The 24,991-nt window shown below is 35.8% G+C and overlaps 1 protein-coding gene and 1 long non-coding RNA gene across 4 annotated transcripts in view; one reads left to right on the forward strand and one right to left on the reverse strand.

Annotated features, from left to right (window-relative positions):
* Positions 1 to 13,206, forward strand: part of BRWD3 (bromodomain and WD repeat-containing protein) — a 27,732-nt gene extending 14,526 nt beyond the window's left edge. For 2 of the 3 annotated variants that reach the window (XM_085201295.1, XM_085201296.1), the window contains exons 19-34: positions 18 to 143; positions 382 to 515; positions 806 to 893; positions 1,514 to 1,691; positions 3,517 to 3,668; positions 4,375 to 4,579; positions 5,680 to 5,913; positions 6,111 to 6,176; positions 6,348 to 6,457; positions 6,951 to 7,043; positions 7,330 to 7,421; positions 7,650 to 7,805; positions 9,749 to 9,809; positions 10,440 to 10,598; positions 11,003 to 11,096; positions 11,876 to 13,206. In XM_085201295.1, coding sequence (XP_085057421.1) covers positions 18 to 143; positions 382 to 515; positions 806 to 893; positions 1,514 to 1,691; positions 3,517 to 3,668; positions 4,375 to 4,579; positions 5,680 to 5,913; positions 6,111 to 6,176; positions 6,348 to 6,457; positions 6,951 to 7,043; positions 7,330 to 7,421; positions 7,650 to 7,805; positions 9,749 to 9,809; positions 10,440 to 10,598; positions 11,003 to 11,096; positions 11,876 to 11,982 — 2,055 coding nt within the window. In that variant the 3' untranslated portion in view covers positions 11,983 to 13,206. Of the gene's footprint in view, positions 1 to 17; positions 144 to 381; positions 516 to 805; positions 894 to 1,513; positions 1,692 to 3,516; positions 3,669 to 4,374; positions 4,580 to 5,679; positions 5,914 to 6,110; positions 6,177 to 6,347; positions 6,458 to 6,950; positions 7,044 to 7,329; positions 7,422 to 7,649; positions 7,806 to 9,748; positions 9,810 to 10,439; positions 10,599 to 11,002; positions 11,111 to 11,875 lie in introns of all 3 variants that reach the window. The other variant, XM_085201297.1, reaches the window with a different exon arrangement.
* LOC146530440 (uncharacterized) lies at positions 7,713 to 24,974 on the reverse strand. The gene is made up of 3 exons (XR_014878973.1): positions 24,834 to 24,974; positions 21,739 to 21,810; positions 7,713 to 7,831 (listed from the first exon to the last, which is right to left on the reverse strand). It is a non-coding gene; the product is annotated as an uncharacterized LOC146530440 (long non-coding RNA).
* Positions 24,975 to 24,991: the final 17 nt, after the last annotated feature.

Consider the following 24,991-nt stretch of genomic DNA (forward strand, 5'->3'; position numbering starts at 1 on the left):
CAATAATTACTTTCCAGGTGATGTCGCTCTCAGTGGCTGAGCCTTTCGTAGCGCCAGTGGATCTTCAGCTATATCCATCTTACGCCCTGATAGTGCCATATCCGATAGACCTAGCTACGATACGAGCTAGATTTGAAAATTTGGTGAGTATTTATATGTATTTATGAGTATTTAATTTAATTTGTCAATTGTGATGTTGTTGACAACATAAAAAAATGTTTTTTAATTTTATTCTAATATGCTGTCATTTCATTAGTTTGTCAGATGTTTAATTCTATTATTACTTCAGAATTCAACAATGTCACTATATAATTATTTCCAAAATATAAAATACGTAAAAACAAAAAAAAAATCTATATTCTTTATCAATATTTATTACAGTTCTATCGTCGTGCAGCAGCAGCTCAGTTCGACGCACGATGGTTAGCGTCAAATGCTGAGAGGTTTAATGAACCCCACACCCCTATAGTTAGGCAGGCGAGGCTGGTCACTGATCTACTGTTAGCTATTATAAGGTATGCATGCCATCTTGGAATAATGTGGAATATAATATTTATATTTTTGACAATGATAAAAAATTTCTTCAAAGACTTTTTTAGCTGTAAAAGTTGTGTTTAACTCTTTCCACCGGAATTCGAAACGTTGTGTGTTGAATGGCGGAACTCGACACCGCTGCCTTAACAGAGGAGGGATATGATAATAATTTAAATGTAAAAATTTATCTGAGTGCGGGATTGAACCCATTAATTATCCAATCCGATTTATTAAACTGGCTCCAAATTTCATCTTTTTCTTAATTTCTAAGTAACTGGGAAGAAGTGGATGTGGTGGCCAAATATCACGAGCTTACTGCTTCTTATCACTCTTCTGAAGATGACGTCACTACGGATAAGGTGAGAATTGTATAGTAATGTCTATTTTGAAACATGGATTTATTTTTTAAAGAGTTTATATCGATAATAATTTAATAATATATAAAAAAGTGTAATTTAAAATTAGTATAAGCCAAAAAATTAAAATGTCGGAATTTTGACAAAAATGAAAGTAATTTAAAAAAAAATAATTGTAAAATTAAGCGCCATTTGTAAGGGGAATGACGCACACATACACAGACCTATCAAGTCGACAACATCACACACGCGTCATTCACAAAATTGAGTCGTAGGTAAAATAGAACCTTTTCGTTCTGGCATGTGTTTTAAGAATGAAGGCAGATCGGCAACGTTGGTATGGGTCTGAAATATTTTACCCTATACGTTGCTCCCGTAAAGGAGCGCAGACGCACGTGTATACTAAGAAATTATGAATTAATTTTACATACGCCTAGTTAGTGCTATTCGCCATAACAAAAGAATATTAAATAATATTATTAACAATAAAATTATAACAATTATAATATTAACTTAACATTCTTAAAGTATTAATCCTTGTGAATATTATTCATTCAGAACTGATTACCGAACCCACAATCATCACATCTACTTTTCTAAATATTCACAATTCTTAATTACAGAAACGTCGCCCCAATCGTCCCAGAATGTACACGAGGAAAAAACAAAATGGCGGCACATACAACGACAACGAGGACACTGAGCCGTGGCAGACATCTTGCGCAACTCTGCTCCGTGAACTCTGCGCTTCGTCCGACGCGGAGCCGTTTCGGCAGCCTGTGTGTCCCGCGCAGGCGCCAGGTAGTCACTGTTACTACTAGATACATAAGACATTTCATGTTGAGTGGCAGAACTCTGCCTCGTTATGAAAGCGAGGAGATGAAAATATTAAATATACTAGTCAAAACAAAATGAGGGCCACTATGAATTTTTACATTTTGGTTTAATTTATTCACATGAATGCATTCTTGAGTGGTTGATACTTATGGTATGTTCATGTTAATTGTTGACAAGTCCTTTTTGAGTATACTGCCAGCAAAAAATTGTAAATGAATTGATTTAGACATTACTTGGAACCACTTTATTTGATCCTTATTTAAATTGATAGTTAAATTCAGTCAGAGTTTGGAACTAGTCGTGTATAGTTAAATATTGTTTAACTATCGTGTTAATTGACTTTTTGTGTACACTATGTCACGTATTCGACGACATATTGACTTGCCAACCATGGCCGGAGCTGTAATTTTAATTCAAGAAGGACATTCACAGCGTTCTGTAGCTCTACAGCTCGGCTATTTAGAAAGAGTGATCCAAAATGCTTGGAATCGTTTTCAAGAGGCAGAACCGTATCTAGAAGACGAGGATCATGCAGAACTAGATCCACCACCGCACAAGAAGACTGGTATGTTAGCTTGACTGCGCGAAGAGAGCGTTTTATCATCGCTCATTGCTCACAAACTCAAAAACTATTAGGAACCGGTTGCACGAAGACCAGCAGTTCTCCAGAAGACGAATAGTGTGAATTCCACTAACAAGTGCTCATTGTGCAAACTGTTTAGCGTATGCAAGGCAACATCTTGCATGGGACAAGTGACTGGAGCACAGTGTTGTTTACTGATGAGAGTAAAGTGAAGTTTTTTAATGATGATAGGCGCATTAGGGCTTGGAGACGTGTATGTGAGCGATTTTCGGATGCTTGCATGCGAGGAAATAGCATATACAGCATCAGTCTATCGAGTAGAACTGAGTAATAATTCTAAACGGAGGCACTGTAACAGCTCAGCGATACATTAAATAGGTTATCAGACCTCATGTGGTGACTTTTGCTCAGAGAATTGGTGCAAGATTCAAGCTGATGTACGACAATGCACGCGCACACACTGCTCGAACCACCAAAGCAGCTCTAGAGGAAGCTGATATTGAGGTGTTACCTTGGTCCGCGAACAGTCTAGACCTCAACCTGATAGAACACATTTGGGATCTACTTAAACGAAGCGTTCGAAGCATTGACCAGCCCGTATATAACGAGCGACTGTTGATTGAAGCGCTCAAATCAAGCTGGGAGAAAATTCCTCAAGAAACGATCTGTTCCAGGCCTCATGAATGTGTACATACAAAAAAGAGCAGGGCACACACGATACTGAAGACAACAAAAAAAAGCTTTACAAATGCTAAAAGTTGTTGAGAGCTTTGTAAGCGGGAGTGATTTTTTTTCAAAATTGGATAGTCAGTAAAAAAAATTCTAAGTCAATTTTATTATATCGATTTTAATTAAATTTTAAGTTAATTACATTAGAAAATGGCAATTGAGTAGTGTATTTCATTTCCTCGAGTGGTAATCGAACTCACAACCTGTCGCTCTTACAGTCGCAAGCTTGTGCCCCATGTGCTACAACTGGTTTCTATACATTTTACATGTTTATGGAACATTTTTTTTGCGTATCTCGTATATATTATATATATTAAATCGTGTAAATAATTCTTTTTTTGTTTCAACTATCACACATTTTGCGTAGGGATAAAGGAGAGATCCTTCAGGAAAGAGTAACATGAGAACAAAAAATGTAATATTAAAAAGTAATAATGATAGTAATTAATAATAAAGTAAATATATTTTTTATTACAGATTATCTAACTATAATAACAAATCCAATGGACCTGGGTACTGTACAACAGAAATTATTAGATGGCCAATATTCTCATGCTTCGCAGCTAGCGGCAGATGTAAGATTGGTATTTGCTAACAGTCGACTCTACAATACTAATAAGAGGAGTCGCGTGAGTATTAACTTTGTGTGATTTTAAAAAATCATAAATTAAGGCCTGTCGTGGTGCAGGGGCACATAGTGAGACTGTAAAATTTACTAGTTGTGGGTTTGAACCCCACTCAAGGAAATTAAATATTTACATACATTTATGTTTTCATTTCTTTGCTCTGGTATCAAGGCAATGTGGGATACAGCGTGAAGCTGATTTGATTTTGATTTTAAAAAAATCGGACATGAACAGTTGTGTGAAAATTTGTAGTAGAATGTGGTAGGATTTGTAGCTGCATCTTTTGATAATTAAGTTATACGTTATTACAAAATAGAAGTTTTAATATCCTTGTTATATTTTTAATATTAATTATTAATATTTAATTATTATTAATTATTGTTATTTTTATTATTAAGATTTTTAAACAGTTTTACTGACCATTCAGTAGAACTGTTTTAAAATCTTAATAGATACATAACAAAACAAAACATTTAAAAAGAAACAAAATGTTCGTTAATTGTTTTTTAAAATCTTTCGTTAATTCTTTTGCTTTCTACTTTTGACGTGAAATGACAAGTTTGTATCTCATACTCAAAACTAAAAGTATAGAGATTAATGAATGAATTTTCGTTTCCTTGCCCTTGCCAACTATTCAAATATGACGCAAAACCAAATTTTACAATAAATATTACGGCAATAATAATAAAAAAACTTTGGTAAATTCCAGATCTACTCAATGACGGTCCGTCTGTCCTCCCTTTTCGAAGCACTATGGGCACGGATGCCGGTCGAGGCGCGCAGCACGCGCACTAGCACGCGGCGCGCCCCGCGACGTGAACGGGAAAGGGAGCGGGAACGGAATAGGGAGAGGGATAGAGTGAGAGCGCGTGCTAGACGAGTCCGGCCCCATAGACGCGCTAGAGAACCTAGAGGTTGGTTTTTAGTGTTGTTATTGGTTTTAGGGACGTTATATTAATGCAGTGCAGCACCAGTGTAGGACCAGTCGTAGAGCAGCAGCACAAGCGTATGACTGTACATGCGACATGTTGGGAGTCGATTCCCACTCGAGGAAAGGAAATGCACCTATCCCTCGATTTACACGGTAGATACGTTCCTGAGAAAACCGTGTAAATCGAAAATTAAAAATGTTCAAGTCAAAACCGTGTAAATCGAAAAGCTTGCAGAAAATGCATAATTTTGCTATTGAACAGTTGTGATTCTTTTCAATATTTTTAGGTGTACACAGAAATAAAAATCACTCGAAGTTATTTGTGCCGATTCCATGTTTGAAGCAGAAATATTTACATTATGAGAGATGATAATAAAATCGGTTATTAACAATTGCTTCCAATTTTTTGTGAGATCTTTGTAAACTTCTTCATATTGAGCCAAGCAGTTCAATCACAGTAGCATTTAGTAGAGTGCGATAAAAACAAAAAAAAAAACTTATTTGGAAAACCGTGTAAAAGCGAAAACGTGTAAAAAAAGTACCGTGTAAATCGGGGTATAGGTGTATTTAATATTTCATATCTTCACTCTGGTGACGAAGCAAGGCGCAGGATTGTGTTCCGCTTGCGCAACGCGCAATGCTTCCAGAATTCGTCAAGTGCAGAACGAAAATGGCTTGTCGTAGTGGAGTGCCTTAATACCAGGTTCTCACGTTCCTTCTGCCTGCTATGTGCAGGATACAGCAAGAACAATCTAAAGAAAATAGTTATGTAGTGGAGTAGAATTTGACTGTAAGCGTGGTATGGTAGTTTTGGGTTTGATTCCCACTTGGCAAATTGATTTTTTAGTTATCTCTCCGCCTAAATAAAAAAGGACCCACCTAAATGTTGAATATTTCTTTTCTTATTTAAAAGAATATTACATTACCGATTTTGTTGGACAAAGCAGGTTGATGGCGTCTAGTTATTACTTTGAGTAATGCTAGAATTAAAAATATATTTTTCGTCTTTATGTTTATTACGTTCCTGCAAAAATCTATTTGTATACTGCTTGTTTTTGAATATGATGTTTATTATATGTCCAGTGGCGAGTCCTACCCCGGCGCCCACAGCGAGTATATCCGGTACTCAACGCGACTCCTCGTGCTCCTCGTCCGAGCCCCTCGCTGAGACCTCGAGGAGAGTGCACGCCATGCGGTCTTCGCCCTCTCCCCCACTGCCACCAACTCCTCCCGCCGCATCCACAAGGCAAAGAGGGGGGAGAGGGGAGGGGGACGACTCGTGGGACAGCGATGTTCCCCTCACGTCGCACAGGAAGGGTGAGTTGGGCTAGATATATGTACGTACACTATGCGACACGCCACCGCCTCCCCATTCCCCCATAAGGGAGAGAGGAGGCAGAGAGAGGGTACTTCCATACTTGCACCTTTAGAATGGTTTCCAAGTCTCGCTGTCATCAATTTTCAATATGATTCTCATTATAACTCAAAACTATTTGTCTGTTTGTATAATGTAGGTAAAGGTGTGGGCAAGAAGAGCAAAAGTGCGGCATCTGCATCTTCAAGTAGTCGGCCGGCACCAGGTACTATTTATGCTATTTTAACTTTTTTTAAGTCTTATTCACATACTAAGTTAAGAAAAATCTTTAGAAATTGGGAATTTTGAGAAATCTTTAGATCCGCGCCCCTTGTTTACCTTCCTATCACTCTGTCCTTCATATGTTATAATGATATATATACCTTTTTTATTACAGAAAGTTACACATTAACAAGTAATGGCGTACCATCAGACTCTGACGAGGAATCGAACCGACAGCCTCCCAATGAATCCGGCACCGATACTAGCGCTTATTCGCGCATAGAGGTATTTTTTTATGTACATACATATGAAGTTGGAAGTGCTCAGCTGGTTTGGGCACGTCGAACGAGTGAGTGAGTGAGAGATGAGTGATGAAAGATTGGCAAAAAAGATTTATCATGGAAAAGTGTATCAAAAATACTGGAGGAGGACCACGTAAAAAGAATGAGGACTCCCCGGAGGGCGTGTATGAAGAAGTTAATGATAGTGGACGAGGCGAAAGAGGTTTGCGTACCGTAGCGTTAGGCGCTCCGTTCTCTCTGACTACCGCGCTAGGAATAAGGCGTGAAGGTATATGAAGTTGAATTTGAGTTTCACAATGAAACAATGTATTTTAATACCTGATAGGTTACATACCTTACGCTGCATCCCGCATACTTTGCTGTATGCGGGATGCAGCGTGAAGCTAAGAATATCTGCTATCGAAGATTGAATCTGCACTCAACTTGTGTAAAGGCCTTGTATATTAATGACATCATTACATTGATAATTTTAACAGGTTGTAGAAGAAGAATTAGTAGAAGACGAAGTGGAATTAGAATATGAACCGTCACCTTCCGCCCAAAAACATCGAACAAGGAATGGGCCACAGGTGTGTTTATTTATTCACCCATTCATTTATAAGCGTGCGACTGTAATCGTAACAGTTTCAGGATTCGATTCCTACTCTGAGTAATAAAATATTTTCATTACCTTACTCTGGTAACGAGGCAAACCAAATAAAGAATGAAATGTCTAACTGACTAATAATATCATGATGGAGAATTAGTTATTTTTATTTTCCTTACGACAAGGGATCGCCATTGTGCGATACAAGAGAGAAAAAAGTATTTAATTGATGTAGATTGGCAATTTATAATAATTAATTCTTTTTTAAGAGAGGAGCTCGGCCCTTTGCTAGTAATCGTAAACGTAAGAGACGGCGTTTACGCAGTTCGGCTAGTTCGGGTGCTTCAAAACCACATAAACGGTACGATATATTTTTTTTGTGATACGGGAATCAATTACTATTATTAAAACTCTGTTGGTCTATCTGTCTATCACCAGGCTGTATGTAATAAACCGTGAGAATTAGACAGTTACAATTTTCACACATGATGATTGATATGTTGTCTCCATATAAATAAATACTCAAAAGAATAATATAAATATTTAAGGGGGCTTCCATACAACAGTCATCATTTTTTGATAATTTCAGCACTAGAGAACGTTTCACGGACGGCAGCTGGTCGTCCTCATCGAACTCGGGTTCCCCCTCGGGCTGGGGCTCCGCTGATGCCTCTCGTCGCTACGAGTCAGACCGCTCGTACCGACCGTACTCCAGCGATGAGGACGCTCCTCTGTTGACGTATAGGTAGGTAGAGCTTCTTATTCCTGAACCTGTTATTGGAATCATATCGTAATTATATCGTAGGCATATTTTAGCCTCGGCAGGCAGGTAGGCAGAAGAAACATGGGAACCTAGTGTTCACGGATTTACAAATCATTGTGTTGCAATGTTTATAGTGTTTCTCTATAAATGTTGCAACACAATGATTTGTAAATCCACAAATATACATACATAGGCAATCGAAAAACTGCTGTAGAAACATGTATTGTCATCCAATACAAGTGCCTACGGATTATTTTAGGTGCAATGAAGTCTTCCCCTACCAATGCTCTACAGGTGGAGTGTGTGGATCCACCCTTTCCTATCTGACCGATTTGTAGGCAAAATGTTACAGCTGTCTTCCCATCCCCTATGGGCTAAGCTATCTGAGCTAGCGGACATCATCCCCCGCGGCAAACCGCTCCCATACTTGCTCAATACCTTAAATTTACCTCTCTTCCACATCCCTTGTCCTGTAGTCCATCTTATCCTTTATTTTGTACGCCTTATCGGGCTTTAGTACACCATCCTTCTGTTATCACTAATCTTGGCCTATCCAAGGGAGCTGTTGACACCAACGCAAAGTTTCAATACATAGTAAATGAAAAACCATGTTCTCATCGAAGCTTTCAAAGGAAAGCTGTGTTAGTGCAACTTGCTGGATACCAAAATTCAAAATTATATTACAATTTAAATACCCCCCCCGATTCATCTGTGTTTACAGGAGAGGCTCTTGCATTGTTGGAAGCAATCCTGTTCACACTTTCCCACCATTTTAAATAGACTGTTATTTGTACTGACTCATTAAGCTGCATTTTGGCTTCTTCTTCTTCCTCCTGGCATTAATCCCGGCTATTGCCAGGGTCTGCCCTCCTACTCAACCTACTCCACTTTGCACGGTCTTTTGCGTCCTCGGTGGTTAGACCATTGGCTCTCATGTCCTGCATCACGACATCCAGCCAGCGCTTCCTTGGGCGTCCAGGAGGTCTGACTCCAGGGACTGATATAGCAAGGCACTTGCATCCGACATAGTTCTTAGGCCGACGCGTAACGTGGCCAAATCATCTCAGACGACGCTCTTGGAGCTTATCCGCTACGTCACACACCCCAAGACTACCTCGAATGAATGTGTTGCGTATGCGGTTAGACCGCGTTACGCCGCACATCCACCTCAGCATCTTCATTTCCGTGACGTGAAGCTCCTGAGTGTGCCGAGATAGTGCCGGCCAACATTCGCTGCCGTATAAAAGAACCGGTCGGATGATGCTCTTGTATATCAGCCCCTTGAGCCTGGGCGGTATTCTGCGGTCGCAGACCACACCAGTGACCTCCCGCCATTTGGCCCAGGCAGCGCTTATCCGCCCTTGGACATCGTGATCGATGCCTCCAGACTCGTGCATAACGGATCCAAGGTACCTGAACTTTTCCGACTTAACGGCTGGCTCAGGACCTATAAGGATGGTGCTCGAGTCCCGGCTCCCATTCATTCTCATTTGGTCATTTGTCATGGACTAAATTCTGGGAATTGTCAAAATCTCAGAAAGGTAAGTATTATTCAACCCAATATCCCAAGGCGACCTTAATTTTTTTCTCAACCAATTACTGAACGGAGGGTTTTAACAACTTTTAGTCGTCTGCGCCTTGTGCATGCATGTACGCCTGTGTACCTAGTCAAGATCAGGGTCAGGGACCACTCTGTCTGTGAATGTGGCCTGCACGACGGTTCCCCTTCCCACATCCTTTTTTCCTGTCCTTAATTAATCCATCCCTTATATAAAGTCCTTCCTTATAAAGTTCCCCATAAATTAAGAACTGAACTGAACATGTATTGTCTACAAAAAGTCATTATTATTTGACTTTGTATATTGTTTCTATAGCAGTTTTTTAACTTTTAATTTATTAAATTATTTTTGTTTCTTTTATTTCAGACAAAGGCAAGGGGAAGATGACGAGGCGGGGCCCTCTCGAGTTACTCACAATTCTCATAGGGTTAGTATATTTAAAAGACATCAACTTTACGCTGTATCCCGCACGTAGCAGGATATGTAGAGAGATTCTAGTGCCAATGGACCACGTTTTTCGTATTCTGTCCGATTTAAACTAAAAAAGGCTTTTGAAGGGCTCTAGGTTGCACTCAATGGACTGAGTACCAATACGTCTACTTTCGTCGGCGGCTCTCATAGTAATGACGTGTCACTAAAGTGATGCGCCCGAGATTGTGGTTGCCTGTTTTTACTAATCAATTGTAAAGCTCGACATGCACTTTATAGTTTATGTAGTATGTGAACACAGGCATGCGTCAACTCTCTGTGCTCTCTGCGCGTGTACTGTCGTGTGCATAATATTCAAAATGCAGAGTTCGGCGGCGAGCGTCGAGCTCTACTATACTTTAGTGCCAACGGGGTAGCGGCGTAGTATCAGTGGGTAGTGGGTCCCTGTGTAGGTATCTACACTACGCGTTCTGCGCAAGTATCCACGCGTATCTATGATCATAAAGTTCTTTCTTGTCGGTTTATATGAATGAATGACTGAAATGAGCGAATGTATGAAGGGTGAGATTACAAATGCTTGAATGTATGCATATTAATATAATATATCTTCTTCCTATATTTTTTTCAGAGTGCAGGCGTATCGCTAAGGAGGCGTGGCAGCCCGCGTCGCTACAACGAGGACAGCGAAGAGGATTCTGTAGCAGCAATCAGTAAACGACTGCCCCACCACCATCACCACCATCAGCAGCAGCAACAGGCCCTGGCCAGGAGACGGCATCATGCACAGGTAGGGATAGGAACCTTCACGGTTTTTGCCGCCTTCATATATTAGCAGGATAGATTGTTAAGACGCTCTGATTCTCCGCTTTCCACCAGAATTACACACATATTGCGTGTCGAGTGAACATTACTAACAAATATTAATTGATTATTACCCTAATTTGAGGCCGTCGTAGCACAGAGGCACAAGAGTGTAACTGTAAATGTGACGGCTGCGGGTTCGAGTCCCACACGAATTATTTAATGTTTTCCACTCATAATGGGGCAATTCGTGGCGTGGAGTCCCGCTACTTAACAAGTAATGCCCCAAAATTTCTCAACATCGCCTCCCATTCGTTTCCTGCCGTATAAAAATTGTATAAAAAGCTCAAGTTATATTTTAATCATCTTAAACTTATGTCTTTATTTCAGGGTTCAGCAAACGTAGGCGTGCTATCATCGAACGCCGCAAACGCCGCGACCAACGACCACAACTACTTCAACGGACATATGCCTAGGCATAACGGTAATATTACTTAAGTTAGTGGCACAATTCTGTTTTTATTCTACTGTTTTTAAAGTCATTTAAAAGTTTGGAACTAAACATTAATTATGATATTTTTTCAATTGAAATGTATATGTTTCATTTGGTTGAGGCCAGTCGGCACGCAGGGCACAGGCGTACAACTGTAAACGCGACAGCAGTTCGAGTTGTGAGTTCGATTTCCACTCGAGATAATGAAATATTTAATATTTTCATTTCCTCCCTATGATAACGATACACGGGGTTGAGTTCCACCACTCAACACGAAATTCTTTCATAATTCGGCGGAAAATAGAGAACGGCAGTGTCTTAATTGGAACGGAGTGCCTTAATACTAAGTTCCCATGTTCCTTCTGCCTACTCTGCAATATAAAAATAAAATTATTCATACCACCAAATGGGAATCGAACTTACAACCGTTGCTTTCGCAGCTAGTAGCTGTGACCTTGCGCCACTTCATCTTATGAGTAATTTGGCATTTCGCACATTTTTGCCATTATTGATTTTAAATTATATCCTTTAAATTATTATACTGCGACGTTTCGACGGGACATCATCTCACTATAAGGACGATGGTTGTGGATTCAATGATCACTCCGGTGATTAAATATTTTCACTTCCCATAACCAATTTAATTGAAAGAAAACAATGAAGTGTTAAGCTAAATTTTCTGTGTTTTGTCTGGCTCTGCCCTGCTTATGCGGGCGAGTAACAAAAATTTAATAATAATATATAAATTTCTATTCTATAATTATTTTCAGGAGCAGGCATGTCCTCCGGTTCCGGTGGTTCAGGCCCAGTCTCCATTTCCTCCAGAGGTCGTGTTCGCAAGTTGACAGCCAAAGCGCGAGGACTGCTACGTCCCTGACGTGAGATGTAAATTGATTTACTGTTTATGACGTCATAGCACTTGATGATTAAACTTCTACGCTATTATAAAATCCTGGTACTCGAGAACTAGTATTTAAATAATGTGTGAGAGTGATGTTTGCAATTTTTTTCTTCTTTTATTAAGGCTTTGAGTTGAAGCTTAACTTCCTACTATATTAGTATGTCCTGTGTACCTGTAAGACGTTACTCTGGTTATCTAGTAATGTTCCTCCATTTTTTCATTTATTTAAAAAAATATATTTTTGTTAAATGAAACCTACAGGAGCGTTAAGCATTTTTTTAAAAATAAAAGGTACGTAATCAGGTAACTGATACTGAACATGCAACAATGTATAGACAAAATAAAAAAAATAGTGATTTAAGTTTAACGAAAAACGGGAAATACAGGTGATTTATACAATATACTAGTGGGCTCGTTCGGGGCTACGCCCGCTTGAAATAGAAATATTAATAAAGAAATTGAAAACTAAAGATTCAGTCAATTCAGTAAAACAGTTGTATAAAATAACTGTTACGGCAATTAGCAAATTTGTCGAACTAAGTAATATAAACTGACATAACTTTCTATTTATGAACTGATTGTAATAAAATAATGTATACCACCCTATATGTTTTCGGAAGCTTGCCAGAATCCAATAGTGAAAACCGCATCTAAATTGGTTAAGTCGATTCTGAGATTAGCGATAACAAATGCACAGACAAAAATTAAAAAAATCATTGTTTTGGGTTCTATTAGGCGATTTTAGTATAAGTATAATTGTTGCATTTGTTGTACCAGTTTAATCTGAGTGTCACGGCAGGTTCTATTGCATTATTTAACTTATCAATAAATACTTAACATTAACTAATATTAGGTAATGGAGACCTTTCTTTTGTCATATGCTAACCAAAAATAATATTTATGAGGGAATAAATGTACATTTTATTTATTTATTGTGTATTGTAAATACATTAGTCTGGCAACATTTGGTAGTGAATTTTATAAGAATTGTATATAAATATCGATTTTCAAATAATTCTATTGATTTAATAATAATTAATTAATAATAATACTTATTTAAATAATACTACTATATTTATAGTGGTTTATATTATTAAAAAAACGCTGCTCAAAATACTTTGAATAGTTCTTATTTTTGTAGGTAAATGAAAGAATTTCATAAGATTTTCTCTTTTTATTTACTATTAAAAGAAATGGACAGAACTAGTACAAGTTTTACATAACAATAAAACTTGTATTATTGTGGAGAGACGATGCACAGCATCTGTGAGAGGGCGCTGTATACTTCCCTTTGATTATCCAATGATTTTCACTTCCGGTTGCTGTCTTCGACCAATCAGCGATCGCCGGAAGTCACGTGGTCTCAGGTGGTAGGGCGCCGGAACGTATAATAGGCGACACTACGCTTCTTACCTCATAGCAGATTCTCACCAGGAGCCTTAAAATGATGCTGTGCATCGTCTCTCCACAATAATACAAGTTTTATTGTTATGTAAAACTTGTACTATTATTTGGGATGTGACGATGCACAGCATCTGTGAGAGACGTGTTTATAACTCCTGGTGACCACGCACGACGCTATGTGATCTAAATCAGAATGATTGTATAAACTGATTCTGATACATTCAGATAAATTGATCTGTAAAACCACAAAAAACATGAGTAACATTGTTTTATTTATAAGCAAATTGTTAATTGCTTAATTTTTTAATTCAATTAATAATCGCTCTGCCGGAAGCTGAGCCAAAATAATCTAACTTCAATTATTAGATTTACTTATAATTTGCATACAAACAAATTTTAAAAGATGATCCGCAACTCGCTGATAAGCATGAGTAGGAAAGGAAGCTCGCATAACCGTCTAAATAATAAAGCTAGACGTGCTCACTTCTTTTGATAATAATTTAATAACCTGTTTATATAAGTATTCATTATTATTCATGAAGCCCTTGCGTAGCCTCACCTCTAAGTTACACAACAAAATTGTTACCTTTTGTAGCCTGTTTCCGGTGGTCTAGCTAGTTTCTTAATGTAGAACCTAGAAAAACATTTTTCTTAGGATGACACCACCGTCTCTAGAGCGTAATTTTCGACAGGTCACCTGTTTCACCAAAATATTTCTAAACGAGATATGATGTTAGAAGTACGAGCAGGATCGAAATGACAATGAAAATGTCGTCCGGTCTACTGGAAACCATCTCCGGCTCAGACAGCGGGTCGTAGATAGAACCGGCAACCAACTCCATACTTCCTTTTTTAACAACTATAATAAATTTATAGTAAGTAGACGCGTTCTAGAGTGGACACCACGCTTTGGCAAGCGTAATTAAAGACCGTCTTCCCGCTAGATGGGGTGACGATGTCCGCAAGGTGGCGGCAACGGCCGGATGCAGAGAGCTGAAGATAGAGCCCAGCGGCGCGCCATTGGAGAGGCCCACGTCCAGCAGTGGACGAGGACAGGCTGATGATGATGATGATGAAGTAGTTAGTCAAGTTAATTTTTACCTTGTAATTGATGCCATTAGTACAACATATTTATAACACTAGAGTATTTAATAGAATGCTCTATAAAATATTATGTACTTAGCCCAATAATATATTCTTATACTGGTCAAACCTTTGAACGCATTTGTAAAATTTAAGACTTGATTTCATTATCACATACTTTGAGTATTACAACTTCACAAAAGCATCAGTGAATGCTTACCCGATCCACAACCAGACCGACAATTCATGATATGAATGTCCTATCTGCTACTTAGGTACGGTTTTGAAGCAAACTGTACTTGATATACGATGCGTTAGAAAATGTGAGTTTATGAGCTCATTAGTTTTTCAACAAAATTCAGGCCGACTAATGATTATATCATTCTTCGAAGTGTAATAAAGTTATAAGTAATTGATACTACTATACATTCACATATAAAGGTATCAATTTTATAATATTTCAATTATCGCTTCTTAGCTGTATTTTAGAACTACAATAGTTCACTCTCTGAAATTCGCTTTTAGGAGCAACTTCACAGTGTCAAAATATACGATTTAAATACAGATGTACTCAATTTAAACGTCCGACTTCCCCGGACTTAATGATGTCGTAGACATCCAACATGCTCTCCGCCATATTGGAGTTGTGACTACGTGTATACCTCGCTAGCCAGGTTCAGTTTATGCAAAATTCATGGCAATATGCGGCGGAATATCTACGTTACGCACGTGGATATCGTCAAGGTATATATGTAACTACCTTTACACAGCCCTCATGTCCCATGAAGACGATTATTTTCATTAGCTTTCCTCAGCTTTGCTCACCAAAGTTACAAAAAACGAATGCAACTTCTTGATAGTCTTTTTGCAATATTATTGTGTATCATACTTTGTCGTATCCAACAACTTCAGTAATAAGCCGCTCAACTGGCGACTTTAATTTGGTCTTGATTTGCCTTCTGAATTATTTAGCTGCCTTTTCCTCCTTCTCCTGCTTCTTACTCTTGCTAGATGCAAATTTTTACTTCTTTTTCCAAATACTAACATCAGTAGCCGTCGCATTTTCTAGCTGGATTCTTTTCTTCTAGATGGATTATAGATTTCTCCCACTACATCAGCTTCAATTCTGATGGCTACTTGAATGCACCACAGGGATGTACGGTATCTATTATATAGTACGTCAGCTATAAAATACTTTTGCCGCGGCACTCGCGGGGATGTGCACTCACTTGCACGAGGGTAATGCCAAATTAGCCCAAAGAAACTTTTGGCGACTTTTTATAATACTTGAACCCGCTATTTTAGTTTTTTAATTTAGTTTTGACACATTGCTTCTTTTTATCCATTACTCAACCATCCATATCCTATTGGTTTGCTTTATCAGTTGTAGAACGTGAGTCGAACTATTTTCTATCCTTGCTTTCTCGAACCGCTTGAAAATTCTTATTGGATAAAGCCAGAGACGATATGGAGAATGCTCATTATTAAGTCGAAAAGAGTTTTCAGAGCCCCCAAACCATCTACACCCGTTTCCGATATACCCATAGGCAGCCTCCGTATTTCTTAACACCATGTATACAGGAAGATACGGTTACATTTAAATAAAATTATTAACAATCATGCAACACCTTGTACTAAGTTCTGGGCTTGTGTTACCCGTCGGCGGGTTCTCACTCCATACTTCCGATATCCGGTATGCACTGATACTTGACAATTGCTAATGTATAATTAAACGTGCTAGAGTTTCATACTCAATGCATGCTTCTCAATTTTTGATGCATGTACGGTTGACGAAGGTCTAACTGCTTCAAATAATCTTGGAAAAGGATTATTGGTGGCATGGAGGTAAATGGCTAGATGCATTCCCGCGATTAAACCGGGAAGGACCTACGGAGCCCAAACCATCAGCCACTGCCTCCGATACGCTCAGAGGCAGCCTCCTTATAACTGCCCCCCTCCCGTACAATTGAGAGCATTAAAATAGTACCGAGCTTTTTTAAATTCTAATGTACGGATAAATGCACTTTAAATAGTTGGACATACCTTATGTCAAGTAATAGCCCGAGTCCCTCTTAAGGCAACTAAGATAAGGCGACTGGCTAGAACTTTTGCCGAAGAGGCCATACAGAAGATCCCGTGATTGCTAAATACTATGGAGCCCATTGCTAAATGTTATGACGTTCACAGCGATGGCAGTAACCATGAATAAGCAGCAAATCCACAATTCTTTTATCCTCACTCCTCCAGGATTGAGAAAATGAACCTCCGATATTCCGTGTTTGAAACACTTTTCCTGCCAGGAGGCTTTGAAATTGTCTTCGAATCCTTGTGTCTAATTCTTCCGAGTATTCGCCTGCAATTGTCAAAAGAAGCCAAAAGAAACTCCCACGCAGATTTATCCATTGTTATTCGTTAACTCGCTTAGGATACGCTCCCAGCGATTATAACATTTCAACAACGTTAGTAATTATCCTATTACAAATAAATAAAAAAGATTTATCTAAAAATATATATCTTATATATGTCGCAGAATAAGGTGGTTGGGACCGGAGCTTGTTCCGATCCCATTTCTGATTGTCATCGATCGGTGTCACGTCAGAGTGACAGGCAACGCCATCTGGTTTTGACAACTGGCAACTATTAAATAATCCGCTTCCCTGATATATATGAGGAGAACAGAATTTTTTATATATTTGATAACTCGCTCAGGATACGCTCCTAACGAATTTATCGTATTTAAACGAAGGTAGTATATTAATGGATAATACAACTAAGTAAACTCGGTGAAAACCGATTTATTTAGTAAACTCCGTTTACATCGCATGACATTATGCCGAGAGCGTTAAACAAGCGATGAGTCCTCTTGCTTTTTGCAATGCCCGTTAGTTGAATAAAATTGGGCCATAACTGCTGAAAATCTGAGACATATACCTAACCTTATTGTAGGTTATAACACAGCCGTGTTCGGTAAGCTCAGAATCCACTACAGTATTGGTATATATAATACCAAGCAATAGAACAGTATTACATGCATGTAGATACTTGTTAAACAAGAGATTCAAATGACTCACCCGTTGTCCATTTTGTTACCTTTGAATTTCACAAAAGCAAATTCTCTTGATGAGGATGAAAATCTTTGCTGGAGGCCTTTCCAGGAGTAGGCCCGATATAGAAATCCGGTTCACGATGTGAAGAAATTCCACCTCCAACACTACACTTACCACAGCACTTTCACTTTTAAACGATGTTACTCTGATGGGAAATAACGACGCTATGAGGTAAGAAGCGTAGTGTCGCCTATTATACGTTCCGGCGCCCTACCACCTGAGACCACGTGACTTCCGGCGATCGCTGATTGGTCGAAGACAGCAACCGGAAGTGAAAATCATTGGATAATCAAAGGGAAGTATACAGCGCCCTCTCACAGATGCTGTGCATCGTCACATCCCAAATAATATATTATTACTTACATTATTGGTGATTTCCTGTTCTAATGGTTTTAAATGGAAAGAGACAGAATGGTAGTTGTAAAATTAAAGATTAAAGATAATATACAAAGTAATTGTATATATTTGAAATATATAACACTTTTATACTCATATTCTCCAAAAAATGGATACACTGCCATATTTAAAACATACATATATTACATACAAACATATGTATGTACTCGTTTCTATTTAATCAATATGATTTAAATGTCGTATAATTTATGTTTATTGGAGATTTTTATTTATTTTTGCGATGTATAGTTGATTTTTTTGTAATTTAGCATATAAAAGAGATATTGAGAACATTTTTGATATTAATAAAGTTACTAGTTATGAGGGGACGTGACGCAGCAACACAAGAGTGTCGCGACTCGCGACTGTAACGCGACGGTTGTGGGTTCGATCCCCACTCGAGGCAGTGAAATATTTATTTACGTTTATATTTCCATTTCCATTAAGTTATTTAATAATATAATAAAGTGGGGAACAAAGTATCTTAACCCTAGATTCCCTCTGCCTACCCTGCTGTGTGCGGGATACAGCGTGAAGCTGATTTATTTAATAATAAAAGAAAACAGTGAATTACTTTTTTTAATATTCATGTAATTTTTGGAATTATTGTAAAAAATAGTGTAATTATGACGTCATAATTATTAACATACATTCTTGAAATTATTATTTTTCTTAGAAAGCCCTTTTTTGTATTTAACATCAAAAATATAATTTAATATGTTTGTTTTTATTTTGTCGATATCGATTAAGTTGTAGTGCTGATTCGGATTCCGTGTAATCGATTTTTTTGATGTAAAGTAAAATACTTAATTAAAAATGTTATAAGAACTGAATTTTAAATTAAAAATTGTAAATATATGTACTTACGCACATTTTATGTATGTCCGTATATATGTGTTTCTATAAGCTTAAGCCATTTTTTGTGTTTTTTTTTATATGAATTATAGACACTAAGATCTCTCTAGCATTATGATTAATTAACTTAGCTTAAATTTTATTTTGTAACTATCATTTTAGTAAATATATTTTTCATTTTGATTAATTTCTAGACTTTTTTGTTTTATAATATCATATTTTCCATAGGTTACTAGTAAGTTTTGACGGAAATGTAAACATTTGGCCTAATATTTTTTAATTGAGATAACATAATTTATATTTAAATTAAATTTAATTTGTTTTTTTTTTTAAAGTGTCATTCACGATTGCCTGTGTAATATTTTTTAATGTAATTTATATTACCTTTACTATAATTAGTTAGTTATTTAGTTAGACGTCCGCAGTACCTGCGTTTAATTAGTTGAATTAGTTTGTTCAAATTAAATATGGTAATGGTTAAATATCGATTAAATCGATTTTTTACGTATCATTGGATAATCATTTGAAAATAAAATCTCGAAGATAAAAATATATAAGGGGTAAAAAGAAAGATTCATTAAATGATCTACCTCTTGTAAATAAGTGTTTAGAAAAAAATACCAATTAATCCTATAATGGCGCAATTTATAAGTCCAATGGAACATAGTTAATGTAGATTCGGTACACATTCAAAAGTATGTTTTTTTTTTAATAAATATTGTTGTTTGCGTGGACTTCTTATAAACTTAAAACTGTTCTACTGTTACGAATATCTGAATAATCCTATATGTAAAGGGATAATCGAGTCTCCACTGTATATCGACTCCTAAACAGACTTACAGGTAAATGATTATTTTTATAAATATGAAACATTAATTTGAATGGTATTTGTACCTACGACCACTATGTTTAGCAAGCGCCATGTAAGCTTATTCGCGCATTTGGTAAAAATGACATTTATAGTTTTTGAAATGTTTCAACCTTTAGACCCAATCAAAACTTAAATGTTCTTTTTGCCTATATTAAATATTTAATCTTGTTTTTAAAAAAAAGTGCAATTAAGGCTTCGAATGAGTGGTATGTCATGTCTGCTACATTGCACTTATTTTAATTTAATTAACTATTTTTTTTTATATAACGTCACTACAAAATTGAATGTGATCTCCCTTATTTAGTATAACATATAACAGATAGTGTACTTTATTCATTAAGATTTTGTGTAAATAATTATATAATAGTGCTCGAATACAATTAATATTTGACGCATTTAATTGTTTATGTAAATATTGATTTCAACATGGGCGTAACTTGGCCCAACGCTCAAGCCAACGTCGGTTGTAATTTGACATATTACTGTTATAATGAGATAACAAAATGTTTGATTTATGTGTTCAATCAACAAAATTGGATCCAAAAATATATAAATCTATCCTACGTAAATAATTGATTTAGGTTTTTTTTCTATAATCTATGTCACATATTTTTTTTCCCACAAATTAAAATTTGTTCTCAGTATGGTTAACTATGTATATTTGAAAATCGGATCCAATTTTAGAAGTAGACAAAAAATCCTTATTATTCTCTTGGTAAATATAATATTTTAAACAATAATATACCGAGTATGTAGTCGTGTGTATAATTAAATATTTGCACAACACTAGTGTAAGGTCTTAAGGTAGGATAATTACAATTTAAACAAAATATAAAACATTTTTCTATGTATTTCTTTTCGGACATGTTTGTGATTATAATCTGTGTGTTTATATGTTATGTGGGGGGTAGCAGTTAAAAAATTACAAGTCTAGTTTTCGTACGGCAGCCAACGTCAAAGTGACAAATTTTATTTATAATTGGGCGCCTATATTATTTATTATTTTTTTATTACAACATTTATTTCAATTTTCTTATTTTTTATAATTAATACCAAAAAACTTACTGCTACCCTTCATAGTATATAACGATATGTTTAAAATTAATCGTATAATAAAACGTCTACGGCATTAATGTATGGGGCACTCAATGTTTGTATATATGTATGTGCAACATATGTTGCGTGATAAAACAAAATAAATCAATTATTTTGTATGTTTTGATTTGTAAATTATTTAAATACCATTATTTTATCCTCTATCCTGAATTTCTGACATTTTTCCGTGTGATGAATTAATCTATTTTTTTTCCTAGTCTATATTATATGACTTTTACTAATATGTTTATTCTATGTATACTAAACACAAAAAAATGTTTACGCATCGTGGATTTTGAGAATTTCTAAAATAATAGTCTTGACAATGTTTATTTATTATTTATAACCTAAGTTGTGTGACTTAATTTTTTAAATATATTGACCAGTTTATTTCATTTACCCAATAGATTGAAATTAAGTAGCTTAACTTTGAAATTATTTAATTATGGAAAAATATTATTTACTTCTATAAAAGTAACTTAAAAACTTGTTAATCTTTTTTTCTATAAATTTTGCCAAATGAGATATTTGATCTAATTAACAGAGCATTCGGTTTTTATTTAATTTGGTGTCTTTAACTTACTGTAAATTTGCACCAAACCAAAATTACTGTTAATTTGGAGTCAGTGACAAACTACCATTAAAAACCTGTTCTTAGGTCACCTTTACTTCGACTATGCCGATGCGATATCTGAAGTTAGTGCTTTACTTAATGGTTTTGTCACTAGATTTAGCGATTATTGAAGTAAGTACAACAATTTTTTTTTAAATGTAATATCTCTAGAAATATTTTAGTACATTTAGCAACGTATGACTACGGCCAGTTAAATTAGAACTAGTTAAATAATTAAAGTTTAATGATATTTCTTTTATTTAATTATATTATAAAGATAAACAATTTGTTTGGTTGAACACACTCACCTCAGGAATTCCAGGCTCGAGTAGAAATAATATGTTGGCTAGCTCAATGATGTATGTAACCACCCACTGTACCTGCGAAATGAGTTGTGTGAGGCACTTGAATGCAACATATTTAAAGAGAAGTAATATTTTCTATTCAACCACGCGGGCGAAGCCGCCGGTAAAGGCTAGTTATGGATAAGGTTAAGGTCATACGACTGAAACCCTCATTACATTGTTTAATGCCCTGGTTCGAATAATCTTGCAGTATTGTTCCATATGTTGGAATCCTCAATATAAACTTTACACAAGTAGAATTGAATGTATATATAACAAGTTCCTTCGTCACTTAAAACAGAGACATTCTAACGCAGAACCTCTAAGATTTTAAAAGATATATCTCTGGAGAAGCGCCATGATATCAATGATCAAGTGTTGCTGTATAAGCTGGTTAACAATAGTAAACTAAACTTTGAGTGTCATAGATTACATCGCCGTTTGTGCAAGTAATAAACCTTTGTTTGCAGTTCCTAAATTTAATAACGACGTCATATAACTACTTAGACATATTTAATTTAAAATTCAATAATTTCAAGGGCTGCTTAAAGAAACTTATATGAGTTTCTGTTTTTTATTTTTGTACTTGGTTAGGCGTCGATATTTTTAGCAGTAGATTATTTGTGTGGTATTAGAATATATAATTAGGTTTCAGAAGTGAAATATCAAAAGAAAACTATACAACACTATTGTTACAAATACAATCTTATTTATTAAAAATCAAAATAACTATAAACTGAAGTTTAAATAACTAGAAACCTATATAAAACACCAACAACATTCGAAAACACATATAGGTATTTGCTCAGTGTTAATTATAGCAGCTCTTTTAACCAATTCACAATATTTATTAATTAAAACATTTAAATTACTTTATAACTTGCTAATAATGAGCTATTTAGACATGGGCGTTACGTAGCGTCACTAGTTTCAGAAACTGCTTACAAGCCAAATCACGGCATAACTAGTTTCGGGCTGTCGTCGAAACTAGTGATTGTGATGATTCGGAACTACGCGGTGATTGTGAGCTACGCGGTTATTCGAAACTACATACATGTTGCGTTGTGGTTATGTGTCTGTACACATAGCCATTATTTCACATACGTAGTTTCATGAGAGTAAGCAGTAAGCACTAATCAAGTTACATCGACACTAGCACAGTTGTATCTCGCTCTATTATAGTACGTACCGCAACAAAAATAGAGACGAGAATAGGCGAATTTGATTGAAAAGCTACAAACATCGTACTTTTTTGTATTATACACCCAATGAAACGAAAAAGCGATTCTAAACTAAACGCAGAAGTTAAGCTATATTATTTATAGTTTTATGAAAATTCCAAGAAAAAACCATATTATTTTTATTAGCTACATTGACACTTATGTAGTTGCATCTTGCTCTATTTTAGTACGTACCGCAAGAAAAAAAGAGACGACAGTAGTTTAATATGTATGCATTAATGCAATTTGATCGATTATTATTTTATATCGATAATTAAAAAATAAATTCTGCCTCGACACCAGAGCGAAGAAATGAAAAAATAAATGTAAATAAATATTTAGTTTCCTCGATTGGGGCTCGAACCCGCAACCGTCGTGTTACAGCCACGCCCTTGTGCCGCTGCGCCACGACGGTGGATTTTAACCAATTCCGAGTTTTTTTTGTTTAGCGTGACGTAGCTTTCCTAATGTTTATTATTTATTAAAAGAGGTTCGGTTACAATGGCTTGCGACGTTCACTTCACACTTGTATATCTTAAGCACATTGGGATTTTTTATGCGATCTACTAAGACTTTTAAGAATTCCGAGAAACGAGGTTCGCTACAAAAAATTGAGGCCTACACCCATCACTTAATAGAACTTTGAATGTTGATAATAAATTAGCGCAAAAATCTGAATTTGATGTTTTTAATAATTCCTTACGTTTGTATAAAGCTCAACAGAAAAAATATTTTATATACGTAATAAAGAATCCATAACTGAGCTTACAATTTTTAACTTTTTTTAAGATCTTAATTTTGGTTTTGTATTTTGTTATTTTTTTTTGTTTTATGTTTAGCTATATAGCAATAATGCAGGCTGCTAAAATTAATTACTTTTTAAATGTTTTTAATTTTAAGTCTTAAATTTTTATTATATACTTTATGTTAATTATGCAAACAAAAATTCTGAAATGGTCAGCGAATAAAGGCTTTATTTATTTATTATTTATTTATATTCAGTAGTAAAATTTTAAAATTTAATTTTAATTTAAATACTAGATAAATAAATCAACTTCACGCTGTTTCCCACACACAGCAGGGTAGGCAGAGGGAACCTAGTGTAACACTCTGTTACACTAGGTTCCCCACTTTCTGCCGAATTCTGGAGGCATTGCATGTTGAGTGGCAGAACTCAACTCCGCGCTTTACCTCGACACCAGAGCGAAGAAATGAAAATATTAATTTAAATAAATATTTCATCTCCTCGAGTGGGGATTGAACCCATAACCATCTAGTTTTTACCTCAAGTTTGGTCTCAAGTTTCATCCAATTTTAAACCATAATATTTTTCTATTACGTGTCAGTTTCGCGTTTATGTTTTATTTTTTGTATTTTTAAATTTCTTTTTCCATTCTGTAAGTGTAAAATTACTCTTTTTGAATGTATTTTATGTGTAAATTTTTTGTTTTCACTTAATTTGGAATTTTAATTTCACTCCGTAATGAAATATATCAAATATTATTAAAAAACGATCAGCGAAAAAACTATATAAAATTCTATATATTAAAAATATATAATATAATAAAGTGTATATAAAAAAAATATATAAAAATAATTGTATATAAAATAAATTAATAAATAATTACATTTTAGTAGCAAGATATTGTAATTTAACCTAAAACGTTTTCAATCATAACTATAAAAGTAATTGTATTAAACTTCCAACTGCTTATGAAACATTTGTAACTAGTTACAGAAATAACTAGTTTCTGAAACTAGCTACGCGTAACCCCGAAACTAGTGATCACCGGTTATGCTTAAAAGACGTTACGGCCCATGTCTAGAGCTATTAACAACCTAGTAACAAATCACATCGACTACAACACGTGTAACCTCAAGTATATGAGGGCCAAATATGTCTTCCCGCTTAAATTAGTAACTTAATAACAAAATGAAAAGAGCGGGCCTTTTGACATTGATAGTGACATTGACACATTGCAGTACTATATTTATTT

The sequence above is a fragment of the Heliconius melpomene genome, chromosome 17, assembly GCF_056956725.1.
Source record: "Heliconius melpomene rosina isolate 202511_hmr_F chromosome 17, ASM5695672v1, whole genome shotgun sequence".
Classification (NCBI taxonomy): Eukaryota; Metazoa; Arthropoda; class Insecta; order Lepidoptera; family Nymphalidae; genus Heliconius; species Heliconius melpomene.